The sequence below is a fragment of the Leptonotus elevatus genome, chromosome 20, assembly GCF_054856555.1.
Source record: "Leptonotus elevatus isolate MCC_2025b chromosome 20, RoL_Lele_1.0, whole genome shotgun sequence".
NCBI lineage: Eukaryota > Metazoa > Chordata > Actinopteri > Syngnathiformes > Syngnathidae > Leptonotus > Leptonotus elevatus.
The window spans coordinates 15,432,488-15,446,432 of NC_141258.1; the positions used below are offsets into that span (position 1 = coordinate 15,432,488).

Here is a 13,945-nt window from a genome sequence, read left to right on the forward strand (position 1 = left end):
AGCAAGACACAGTATCCAATCACTGGTGGGCTATTTTTGAAACAGAACTCAGTTACACTTAAAAAAAAAAAAAGGCTACAATGCAAACTAAACACCCAAGGCACTCATGTCCCCTTTCGTCTGCTCCCCCACTCCACTGCAGTCATGCGACACATGGACTAATTGAAGGCAATTGACTTCAAAGATGTTGCTTAAGTACAATGCGCCTGTGTCTCTTCTGCTGTTCCTGCGCAAGCAACCTTGCTTTAACTGCCTATTTAATGAGCAATAGATTCTGACGCCTGTGTATCGATACATGTATTGTAATGAGGCCCGCAACAATGTATTGCTGTATAGATTTTTTTTTAGCACACCCCTGGCATCTTGTGTCTTGCTTGTGCACGACATTCACTGATGTGTGACGTGTTCAATGCATGCCGAGAAAAGATATCCTATTGGTCCTTGAATGCTCTGAACCAATGGCAGGGCAGCTTTTTCATGTTGGAAAAAAACAACAACTAGGTATCGGTACGGTATCGATATATACTGGAATCGAGGGACAAAAACAGTATCGGAACAACACTAATAACCACGGCTCATCCATTACATCAAAATGTTTCATCATACTTGTGGTACATTTCTATATATATTATATATAGTGCCATTTTAAATACAAATTCAATTTCAAAATAGGGTAACTCAAGACGCATACAATACACAATTAAATACAAGTACACAAATAATTCATTCATTCATTTAGCTGTAGACTGCACCATTTTACAAATTTATAAATGAGATCATATCAAGCTTCATTAATCACTGCTATTCTCACCAGCACAATTGTGCCTCTTAACTTTAGCCTTACTTGGAAATCTTGGGTCACAATCTGAGCAGGCAAAGTGTTTCTCTCCAGGGTGGGATCTTGTGTGTTTTTTTAAGTTTCCCTTCTCAGAGTAACTTTGACCACAAACTGAGCAGGCAAAAGGCTTCTCTCCAGTATGGGTTCTTGTGTGTATTTTTAAGTGTCCCTTGCGAGCAAAATTTTGACCACAAACTGAGCACGTAAAAGGCTTCTCTCCAGTGTGGGTTCTAGTGTGTTTTATTAAGTTTCCCTTCTCAGAGAAACTTTGACCACAAACTGAGCAGGCAAAAGGCTTTTCACCAGTGTGGGTTCTTGAGTGTGTTTTTAAGCATCCCTTCTGAGAAAAATATTGACCACAAACTAAGCAAGCAAAAGGCTTCTCTCCAGTGTGGGTTCTTGTGTGTCTTTTTAAGCGTCCCTTCTGAGAAAATTTTTGACCACAAACTGAGCATGTAAAAGGCTTCTCTCCAGTGTGGGTTCTTGTGTGTATTTTTAAGTGTCCCTTCTCAGAGAATTTTAGGACACAAACTGGGCAAGGAAAAGGTTTCTCACCAGTGTGGGTTCTTGTGTGTGTTTTTAAGCTTCCCTTCTGAGAAAAATTTTGACCACAAACTGAGCAAGTAAAAGGCTTCTCTCCAGTGTGGGTTCTTGTGTGTATTCTTAAGTGTCCCTTCTCAGAGAATTTTAGGACACAAACTGGGCAAGGAAAAGGTTTCTCACCAGTGTGGGTTCTTGTGTGTGTTTTTAAGCTTCCCTTCTGAGAAAATTTTTGACCACAAACTGAGCATGTAAAAGGCTTCTCTCCAGTGTGGGTTCTTGTGTGTATTTTTAAGTGTCCCTTCTCAGAGAATTTTAGGACACAAACTGGGCAAGGAAAAGGTTTCTCACCAGTGTGGGTTCTTGTGTGTGTTTTTAAGCTTCCCTTCTGAGAAAAATTTTGACCACAAACTGAGCAAGTAAAAGGCTTCTCTCCAGTGTGGGTTCTTGTGTGTATTCTTAAGTTTCCCTTCTGTGAAAAATTTTGACCACAAACTAAGCAAGCAAAAGGCTTCTCTCCAGTGTGGGTTATTGTGTGTCTTTTTAAGCTTCCCTTCTCAGAGAAACTTCGACCACAAACTGAGCAGGCAAAAGGTTTGTCACCAGTGTGACGAATCACATGTTTTATCAAGTGATGCTTGTAGCCAAAAGTTTTTCCACACTGAGAACATTTCCAAGGTTTGCTGCCATTGTGACAGGTCATATCACCGTCAGACTGTTCATAGTCATCAGTGTGAGGAGACTGTAACGTGTCTTCACCATCTGACATTGGAGCTAACCGGCTGTCTGCTTGTGATCTTCCACGGTAGTCCTCATCATCTTCTGTTGTTATTTGTTGTCTTGAGCTGCTGCTTGGGGGCTCCGCCCTTTTGTTCTCTTTATATTGACATTCCTCTTCAGCCTTCAAATGGTCACTAGTCACCGGCAACTCTGTGAAATCCTCCTCCTCTTTAATGTATGGTGGCAGCTGCTCCTCTTTTGTTATGTTGGGCGGCTGTGGCTGCTCCTCTTCTTTAACTTGAAGAGGCTCCAAGTCCTCCTCCTCGTTCATGCCAGGGAACTCTGGCTCCTGCCGCTCAGGACAAAGATAATTTTCACGGACGTCTGTGGGACACAAGATACACATGGTTTGGTAATATCCCTTTATTGTGGTGATGTTATGTGTTTTATATTTAAGATTATCACATGGGCCACATGAGTGAAAGAATAACAAACCTGGTAAATGTTATGTATCGTCTGTATTTTGTTCCAGAAATCACTTAATGTAATTCTGCGACCCTTGTAACACTGATTGTTCCGGACATAAAAAAAAAAATACTGTATATACATACAGTATACAGTACTCAGTAGGGCTGAATGAAATTGCGATCTCAGACAGTGCTCCAAAAGGAACTCGACGTGGACACGGATTTACAGATTCATCGCGCACATAGAGCCCTGGCACCTAAACCAAAAGCAACTCAAACACCGGTCAATTATTGTCAACTTTCAACAATATGCTGTGAAGGAGATGGTGACGTATGGGAAAGATAGAATATATTTCAACCACGACTACACCACCAGGGTGCTGCGACAGCATAAGGCCTCCACGGATGTCAAGAAGACACTACAGAAGGAGAATATCCGCTTCCAAACACCGCTTCACAAGATGCGAATTCACTGGGGAAGTGGAGTGAACACGTACAACAGTGCCCAGGAAGTTGACGGCGACATGAGGAAACGGGTAGATACGGAGGACTCCCGCCTCAAGAGACTGCTGTCAGCTGGGACAGAAGCTTGGAAGCGGATCGACCAACCTAGCAAAATTGAAAAGAACTATGAGGACATTCATGAAAATATTGAGAGACATAGATAGATGGTCTACACATCCATTAGGATTATATGATAGAATTAATATTGTGAAGATGAATGAGGATAACTATCCTGTACAAACATTGTTGGGAGGGGAACTTGTACCCCCCAGGCAGGAAGTGAAACCAGAATTCAGCCCAATTACAGAATTTTCAATGCAAACATGGTATGGAATTCGTAAACAAACTGGGAAAAGGAATTGGGTTTACTGAAATGGATTGGATGGGATAATACATTTGTTCCTGGAAAGCATGATGTCACATTCAAACAATGAAATGGAAGAGGTTTGACAGCTGTGTTCAAAATAATTAAGAAAGGTGTGATGGTGGAATTACAGGATTTCAAAGATGAATACTACTTGAGGAACCTGGGGCCTTATTTATCAAGCTTGCATACGATCAAAATGAGGCCAAAACTTTACGTACAAACATTTTCTTTTTTCTTTTAAAGAGCTCAGTATTGTTCATTCGGAAATGTCATCATCATTGCTCTTTATTTTATTTTTATTTTTTATATATATATATATTTTTTTTGTATGTGGGTGAGTATGTGTTTGTGCGTGCGTGCGTGCGTGCGTGTATTTGTTAGCTCACCAAAAACCTATTAGAAAAAATCCCATACCGTTCACCTAAACCGAACACCGCCGTCAGGAGACCCGAGGGGACCCGAGGGGACCAAAGAAAACCAAGGAAGGTGAAATCCAACACCGACCAGACACCACCCACCGGGCCACCCACCAGAATTCTTCCCCAACCCAAGAAACATCTAAATTCCAACAAATCCCCCAAAAAATAAAAAATCAGGGAGACCTCAAAAGACCGAAGGAGAGACTGAGGGAAGGAAGGAAGGACAGATGAAGCCGAGTGAGATCCACAGACACCAGCCTCCACCGATTCAATGACCTGAGGAGGAAGCAGATTGTGTCTGAGTTTCGGTAGATGCTGGTGTGGTGGATCTGGCATGCATGAAAATCTCCACCAAAGAGGGGAGCCGTCGACCCCTGCCAGGACAGAGCAAGCGCAACATCTCAGAGCCCCCCAGGCCGCGGCAGCGCCAAAGGACGACCCCCGGGCCCCGCCAGGGCCACCGGCCGGAGAGCAAACCCAGGAGCAGGAGCGCCCCCCACCCCAACACGGCCCGCGCCCCCGACCCAACGCAGCAGGACGGGGCACTGCAGGCCCGCCAGGCACCCCACCGGCCCCCAACCCCAATCGACCCCCATGCCCCCCATCCACGGGGGACGGAACACCGGGGGCAGAAGGGGGCACCGGAGGACGGCCGACACCCCCGAACCCCAGGCCCAGTGGGGGAAGGTCCCGGTCGTCACCCCAGCATTCTTTGTGAAAGTTAACCCCTGTTACTGAGTCCGCCAGCTCGCCGACTGCCGAACTCTACCCCTAAACCGTGAATGTGACCCCACCCAGTGTATATACAAGTGTGTGTGTGTGGGGTGCATTAAAATTAGGAGCAGGTGAACCGGAGCCGAGGGAAATGATATTCCCACGCTCCGATCCACCCGCCTCCCAAGCATGTTACTGAGTGTATGTGGTTACAAATTGCCAAATACAGAAACATCAATGCAAGTTATCACGCTGCTGTGGCTCTCGCTAACAGGCAGAATTAAGTAACCAGGTTTAGGTTAAAAAAATCTATATACGTAGACCATGTTTCTTTAAATTTTGACATTTGGTTTTTATTTGAGGCAGATATTTTTTCCATTAAAATGTGATTTATGAGGAGGTTAGACCATTGGTCGATATTCAGAGTTTGTTTATTTTTCCAGTTAACAAGTATTGTTTTTTTTGTGATAGTAAGGGCTACAAGTATAGATTGAAATTGTTTATGTGGTAAGTCAGTTGTTGTTAAGTCAAGTTTGGAGAGAACGGTATCCTACAGTCCAAGACAGCGGAAAGTTTTTCTAAGACTTTAGTCCAGAAACACATAACCGGAGTACATAACCATAAAGCATGAAAATAAGTATCTGTAGTGTTTTGTAAACACTGGAGACAAATGTCGGAGTCTGAGAGTTCCATTTTCTTCATCATATATTGAGTAATGTATGTTCTGTGAATAATTTTGTATTGGATAAGTTGTAAATTTGTGTGTTTTGTCATTTTAAAAACATTTTCACAAACTTGAATCCAAAAGTCAGATTCCAGAGCTATAGACAAGTCTGTTTCCCATTTCGAGATGGGTAAAGACGTTTTATCAGTATATGAAAGTAACATATATTTTTGAGAATTTTTTTGTTGTTGTCGGAGAAAGCTTGGTAATATCTTTAGCTAAAACAGGCGGTTGGAGCGTACCCTGAAGTGTTGGAATTTGTTTCTTTATCATACTTTTAACTTGCAAATAATGTAAAAAGTTTCCGTTTTTTATTTTGTATTTTTGGAGCAAGGATGTATATGATATAAACATATTATCTGAGAAGAGAAGGTGGAGATGTGTAATTCCTTTCTGCTCCCACACATTCAAATAAAACGATTGGTTGTTAATTTGAAAGTCGGGGTTATGCCATAGGGGAGAAAGCCCGCAGGGCTCCACTTGGGCTTTTGTCATTTCTAGTGTCCTTCCACCAGGCAGTCAGGGTGGCGGAAATCATTGGATTTTAAAGCAGTTATGTCACTTAATCGATGTTGTAATAAAGAGTAAATCTAGGAGTCTGAGGTTATTACAATCCTTCTGTTCTAGTTCCAGCCAACAGTTAGTATCTCTATTGGGTTGTGCCCATAAAATAATATATTGTAGCTGGTTGGCTATATAATAGTGCATAAAATTTGGTGCCTCTAGACCTCCTTTGGATTTATTTTTCTGAAGAGTAGATAGACTAATCTTTGCTTTTTTTTTTATTCCAGTAAAATTTTGTAACGGCTGAGTCCAACAACTGGAACCAGTTAGCCTTAGGTTTAAATGGAATCATTGAGAAAAAATTGTTTATTTTGGGTAAAACTTTCATTTTAATAGTGGCTATTCGTCCTATTAGAGAAATAGGAAGATTATTCCAGCGCTCCAAGTCACTATAAATGCTATCCAGAAGTGGAGTAAAATTAATAATTAATAATTAAATCAGTTAATTTAGGTGAGCTTTTTATGCCTAAGTATTTTAAATTACCTATAGGAAATGAGTAGTGTGGGTCCTGGCTTGCAGGGTTACATGAATTTTCTGTAATAGGTAGAAGTGTTGATTTTGTCCAGTTAATAGAATAGTCTGATAACTGTGAGAATTTAGTTATTAAGTTAAATACTTCCCCTAACGAAATAGCAGGCTTTTCTAAATAAAGTAAAATATCATCGGCATATAGATTAATTTTATGTTCTGTTACCCCAGAGTGAATTCCTTGAATCCTTCTTTCCTGGCGTATGGCTAATGCAAGCGGTTCAATAAATATTGCAAATAATAAAGGCGACAGTGGGCATCCCTGTCTTGTGCCTCTCTGTAGAGTAAAACTCTTAGATATAATCCCATTAGTAGTAACAGTAGCTTTAGGAGAATCATATAATACTGACACCCAGTGAATAAATGACTTCCCAAAGCCAAATTTATTTAAAACAGCAAAGAGGAAGGACCAGTTAACTTTATCAAAAGCTTTTTCTGCATCCAATGATATAATAACTGCCTTTTTATCATGCCACTGTGACATACTAATAAGGTTAAAGAGCCTTCTAATATTATTAGTAGAGTGACGCTCTTTAATAAAGCCTGTTTGGTCGCTATGAATGATTGTCGGGATTACTGTTTCTAATCTAGATGTAAAAGCCTTAGTGATAATTTTAATATCAGTGTTAATTAGTGAAATCGGACGGTAACTTGATGGAAGGGTGGGGTCTTTTTCTGGCTTTAATAAAAGTTTAATTGCTGCTGTATTCATGTGTGGGCGTATGTGACCATTAGTTTTAATTTCTGTTACTACTCTTAAGAATAGTGGAGCAAGCATTGACCAGAAGTGCTTTAAAAATATAGCCGGATAACCATCCGGGCCAGGTGCTTTGCTATTTGGCATACTATCTAGAGCACTGTACAACTCGTTTATAGTAAGTGGTGCATCTAACATATCTTTATATTCAGTAGTTAACTGAGGTATATTTAAGATACTGAGGAATGCCTCAATATGCTCTGGGTTAGGCTTATTAGTTTCTGAGTATAGGTTGTGATAATAATTATAAAAAATTTGATTAATTTCTTCTGGTGATTGTGTACATTCACCAGTTGTCCCTTTAATAGCCGTTATAAGCGATTTTTCCCGATTACGTTGAAGTTGGTTTGCAAGAAATTTACCTGATTTGTTATTATATTCAAAGTTGTTGTATCTCAATTGTTGTATTATTATTATTATTATTATTAACATATCGTCTAACTGTATTTTTGTATTTTGTAAGTCAGTCCATATTTGGTTATTTGGGTTTATTGCATACTCATCCGTCAGTTGTTTAATTTTATCTTCCAAGTCTTTTTCAAATTTTTGATCCTGTTTCTTTTTATAAGATGAATATGATATAATTTTACCTCTAATTACTGCTTTCCCAGCTTCCCAGAGAAGAGCTGGAGATAGGTCTGGAGAGTCATTTATTTCCAAAAAGTCTGCCCATTCTTTTCTTATAATTTTGTCAAATTCTGCGTCGTTTAGTAGTGAGATGTTAAAACGCCATGTAGATGGTGGTTTAAAGGTATAATCAACTTGTAGGGAAAGGGAGACTGGTGCATGGTCGCTAATAATTATAGGATGTATTTTTGTAACAGTTTTATCAGCAATAACGTACAAACATTTCTGCGCCAAAGTTGGTATTTATAGAAAACAAATTCAACATGAAACTTCACGCGCCGCCACATCAAGTTTGGACCTACCGTACGCAATCTGCACATTCTGAAAACATGGGAAAACAGTGACACACACAGCTTTGTGGTGCATTTCGATTCCTCAAACGCCATGTATGCTGGATGTTGGGTCACATTAATGTTTGTTTTGCTCCTGACTTGCTCCGATGACACAAGTATGCCGCTGAGCAAAAAGCAACAATTAAACATTTTAAATGCTCGTCTTCTCTCATTGATCACCTATCATGAAAAAGCCTCATGCAATAAATTATGTTAATGACAACCAATGTGGACAAATACTGCATGCATTACATCATCGCGCGCCGCACAATTTACGCGCCTACAGTAATTTCACCCTCCCTTCGGCACAAATATCATTGCAGTATAAAAGGCTACATAAAACTATTAGATTGACCATTATTATATTATTATAAGACCATACGGATAAAAATGAGCTAGAATACAGTCAGGTACAAGCATCTTTGCTATAGAGCATGACGCTTTGTCCTGCAAATAAATAAATGAATAAAGGAAAGAAATGCGTCAATAAAGTCTGTCAAAGTCTGTCATAAACGTTCACAATACAGTCCACACTGCCGTGGTGATGTTCGATGAAGATCCATAAGCAACACATTGGGAATAATAATAGATAATTTAAAAAATGAGGGGGTCTATTGATCGGCTAATTTTCGCCTTTGCAGTGACAACTCAATTTCCCTATAGTGCATTAAGTAAAGACAATAAGATTAGTGACATTATTTCTTTATGCTCACCTTGTATCGAACCAAATTATTATTATTATGATATTTTTCTTCCCCCCCATCCCCTTTTTTTTTTTTGCTGCTGTGCGCCCTGCGGCCAATAATCACGGCCTTCTGTGACTCGACCTCTGCAATGAGGGTTTCATAATGTACATCTTTGTATTTTTTAAAATCTTTAAAAAAATATATTATTCACACAAAAATTTGAATCAGCTGCGTACATCGGTTGGGACGTGTGGCATTTATAAAGGGCAATTGCGTGAAGGTGTGCGTATGTGTTTCTACACATGGTTTTAAAAATAAAAAAAATTCTGCTTACGTGAAGTTTGGGTTTCCTTCGTAAGTACTTTTGTACGCAGGCGCTCACACACAATTTCAAGGCAGATTAGGATAGGAGAGGGGCGAATTCATCCAATTGTTAGAATTTTTGTACAAGCTCGCTCTGTTTTAGCCGGGTCGACGGCTCCCCTCTTTGGTGGAGGTTTTCATGCATGTCAGATCCACGACACCAGCATCTATCGAAATTCAAACACAATCTGCTTCTTCCTCTGGTCGTTGAATCGGTTGAAGCTGATGTCTGTGGATCTCACTCTGCTTCATCTAGCCTTCCTTCCTTTCCTCAGTCTCTCCTTTGGTCTCTTGAGGTCTCCCTAATTTGTTGGAATTTAGATGTTTCTGGAGTTGGTGAAAGACTCTGGTTGGTAACCTGATGGGTAGTAGGTAATGTCGGGTCGGTGCTGGATTTCACTTTCCTTTCTTTCTTTTTTTTTATCCATCCTCGGGTTTCCTGACAACCTCACGACTCTAGCTGGATTCTGAAGTATTTGGTTTAGGTGAACGGTTTGGGATTTTTTATAGGTTTTAGGTGAACTAATGAGTACACACTCACACGCACGCACGCACATACAAAATAAAAATAAAAAATAAAAAGAGAGAGCAATGATGATGACATGTCGAATCGGTAAAACTGCTCTCTCTCTCTCTCAAAAAAAATAAATAATTTTTGTACAAGCGTATAGCAAGACTCCAAGTAGGATTGTATCATTTTTGTGTAGATGCTTGACGGATTTCAGAAATTGATCAACTATATATATGAAGAACAAATGGGATAAGGAGATTGATGAAGACATCCCAGAAGGCAGATGGAATGACATGTGGAAGGCTCATCTTACTACAACCCACTCACAAGGTTAGAGAATTTGTTTGGAAGAACCAAATTTGTTATTTCATTACACCCAAACTTACCGGTCGGCGCCTGAAAATGACACACGTGTGCTGAAGGTTGCGTGAGCATTCAAACTGAGAATATTTCAATGTTTTCTGGAATTGTGAAGTCATCAAGCCTTTCTGGGTTATGATTCATAAATCTCTTTGTAATATATATTGTGTTATGATGTAGCATTAACATTGGATGCGCCTACAATGGAACAATGGAGGAAGGTAGTAGACGATATACAAGATATGGAGACTGACATAAAATCAGATTAAAGGAGGGACAGTTTGAAAGGGACTGGTCTAAATGGTTGGAGTATACATCTTACATTGGGTAAGAAGAATCAAGGTATTTTGAGTTGTCACTCCTGCAGGCTTTTTGTGTTTTGATAATTTTTTGGTGATGTTTAATGGTAGGTTGATTTGATGTTATACAAGCAAAGCATGACCTGCGGATGATCGGATTTTTGATCGGGAATGAAAGGCTTTGATCAAATATTCCGATCACGTACTTTTTCATGATTATAGGCCGATCGATCGGAGCATCCCTAATTACTATTATTTTTGTAATAAGTGTTTTTTAATTAGGCTGAACGATTATGGAAAAATTCCTAATTGCAATTTTTTCCCAGTCCAAAATTGCGATTACGATTATTTTTTTCAAGGTTCTTTTCAATGAATTTTTTTGTCAACAAACTACAATTTACATGTAAACACTTTTTAAACACTGCATTTAACAATAAATAAATTCAATATACATATTCAAAAAATAAAACTTAGCGATCTCCAGTCAGTAAACTTGCACCTGCTTAAGTGTAGGCAAAGTAAAATTATACCTGCTTATATGACGTAACATTTTCCGATTTGATTTAAAAAAACACTAGCATTCTGTAGCAATCGTGGGTGGGTCGCGGGTTCCGTAGTTTCCGATGGCCTGGAGGGTCCATGAAGACAACACAGACTTTTGTTTTGGTAAGCTTATTCTACAGAAAACATTTTGTCAACATTTTGGAAATTGTTCTTATGTTCATTGAGATATTGAATAAAATCTTTAAAATTTTCAAAGAAGGTGTACTCAATGCTGAGCACTGTATATGTCCAGCGCCCAGCATTAACAGTGGCCAGTACGACGTGTACACTACAAGACACTGGTCAGTAAGCATTTCATTAATTAGATGTATAGTTAAAAAAAAAACACACAACCACAAAAAACATTGAATATTATAAAAACAATAATTTCAGAAAATGAGTTGATCATTGGTTGCACAGGCGCAGATGGCACTGGGGAGGGGAAAAGGGACACGTTCTATTGGTTTCATAAAGAGGATGAGCCGTCCCCTCCACTTTCAAAGGGTTTGCTTGGCGCATGTACACCTGCGAGTACACGTGCTGCCTTGTTACTCAGCACGGCTTACTTTGAGTCGTCCCAGTTGCAGGGCTCTAAACTAACTTTTTCAGTTGGTCGCACCACACAGGTTTTGGTTTCACCCTTTTTGGGGGAGATACAGCATGACCGTATTTGCATAGGTGCAGTTTCAGATGACATAAAGATTGGCAGCGACCATGTAAGATTTTTGTTGTTGTGGCCTCTTACAAGTCGAGGATAGCCGTGGCCTCTGAGTCGGTGATCAAAAAACCAAGATGGAACCAGGTTTGCGAGCTCTTCATGTTTCTTTAATCACCATGCACAGCAGCGAATCCCCTCCACATACATCAGGCTTTTTTCCCCCACAACAGATTTCTGAAACCCTCTTAAAAAGTGGTGGCCTCATCCAACAATCTTAATTGAAGGGTAACCACGCCCATATACTAAACACATAGTCTATCTATATACTGGAAAAATACAGATGTATACATACAGAAATGTATTCCATGTTATGTTCTTACACATCGCGTCAACAACCTTCAAATAGGCATTGTCTCAGAAAAGAAAAGAGTATCCCTTTTCCCCTCCCATGGTTTCCACTCGGGACAGTCCAATGAGTCCAATCAAATGGGAATGATGTGCACCTGGCCTGCACTAACATGGGCGCCCTCCGTGCGAGTACTCCAATCAAAAAAAAAAAAAAAAAAAGTTTGATAGCAATTTGATATACAGCTGCAAAATATTTTACTCTAAAAAGATTTGTCTACAATAAAAAAGGTCAATTATTCAATATTACTTTAAGGGACAGTAAAGTAAAAAATCTACTTTTTGGAGCTTTTAGCCATCTTAAAATGCTAATTCCTCACCAAAAACATCACCGAAGTGGTGTTTTCCTCCATTCGCCCCTCAATGAGAAATTCTAGGTCCTTCTGCTCTCCAAGCACCAGCCCCTCCCAACTTGAGAAAACGAGCGGGTGCTCACTTTACGACGCCATTAGCTGCGGACCCACCCCCGCACTGCCTCTGCGGACTAAACGCACGTCCACTTTCTCTGAGACCACCATGGAGAGATTAGAGTAGAGAGTAGCCTTCATCAGTATGGGAGAGCGGGGTAAGTAGTGCCAATTTTTACTCAAAGTGCCTTTTATGCGAGGGGATTACAGGAATGCCTCAAACTAAAATATGTTCATATAATTTAAAATGTTGTGCATTTCTGAGAGCAATCACTTGGAATCGTCAATAAACAGTTTGAGTAACACAGCTTAAGAAAAAAAAAAATTTTGTTGCACAACTTGCCCGCAGTGCGGGGTAGGTTGTGCCATTAGTCAGAATTCAGTGGGGTAAATTGTGCCATTGATAAATGAAGTAAAAAATATCATTTTAATTTTACAAACGATAATGCTATATCAAAGGAAGACAAATTCAATACAAAACTTTGATTTGCAGGTTTCAGAGGCCTTCGTTCTTTTTCCATTCAGCCTTCTCTTCTCTTTCTTTGTGAGCCTTCTCCAACTCCATCTTATCAGGTGTGTCAGTCACAATTCTTGTTTTCACTTTTTTCACTGTTTTCTGTTCTTTCCTTTTGTGGATTTTGTCAAGGTTAAAATAACTTCTGAAGACACATAACCCAAGTGAGCAGAACAACCAGATAGATTTGTCACTTGGTGAGTGCTTGGGAGGACACACTTTTTTATTACTGATGCAGCAAATATTTGACCACCAAAAATTTTAGCCCGAAAATGGCAAACATTTGAAAAAAAATCTAGCCGAAAGAATATGGCTGAAAGAGGATGTTGTGGTGATGCAAGCACACAAAAACAAAAAACTGCAAGCAAGTGTCTGTTTGAATTAAACGCCAAACACGGGAGTGAGTGTCCGCGTTGCTGCTCGCTGGCGTTTGAGAGTACCGGTAGCTTCATTGGGCACACCGGAGAAGGAGAGGGTCGCTTGGTAAACTATGTCAAAAAAGAGAGCGCTGCCGAGTACTGCACTGTGCCACTCTTTCACCTGCAGCGCCTTCCTTTTTTTATTTGATGAGAGCCCCTCGAGCGCTTCCACTTTTTCACTTGCATTCTGGTGGCCGTGCTAAATACTTTAGCTAATGTTAGCACTATTGCTATCAGCAGTTTTAAACAAGTAAACACTTACCACTTAGTCCAGGAAAAAGTTCCCCACGGGGAAAATAAAAGTATATCGTATCGTAAAAGTAAAAAAAGTATAAAAGTATATCGTATCGTACTATCTCCAGGTGACTACAGATCTGTACAGGACGCCGCGTGTGACTTTGCAGTCCGTTCCCAAAGCCGATTGGCTGGTGCGAAGAAATGTATTTATTTTTAAACGGTGATATGTGAATGTGCCGATTTTAAGTGCGCTGCACCGTGTCCTGCTCCAAATAGCCTACAAATGCGTCATCCGCACCGCACGCATCCGTGCCCGCAGGTGCGAAGTACTGTACATTGACTATTAAGTGCAATTGCACTCACCCAGCGTTTGGTGTTTAATGTACCATTCGCCAACATGTCTCTGATGTCTGTTGTGGACGCATTTCAATTTTTATTGTG

At 40.1% G+C, this 13,945-nt stretch overlaps 1 protein-coding gene across 3 annotated transcripts in view; it reads right to left on the reverse strand.

The window, feature by feature from the left end:
• Nucleotides 1–791: 791 nt before the first annotated feature.
• LOC147157222 (uncharacterized) overlaps nucleotides 792–13,945 on the reverse strand; it is a 15,189-nt gene continuing 2,035 nt past the window's right edge. Inside the window, exons 2-3 of one of the 3 annotated variants that reach the window (XM_086064748.1) lie at nucleotides 2,029–2,482; nucleotides 792–1,860 (exon numbers count right to left, since the gene is read on the reverse strand). In XM_086064748.1, the coding sequence (XP_085920874.1) occupies nucleotides 792–1,860; nucleotides 2,029–2,482 (1,523 nt within the window). Of the gene's footprint in view, nucleotides 2,483–13,529; nucleotides 13,657–13,945 lie in introns of those variants that run through there. The other 2 variants (XM_086064747.1, XM_086064749.1) reach the window with 2 other exon arrangements.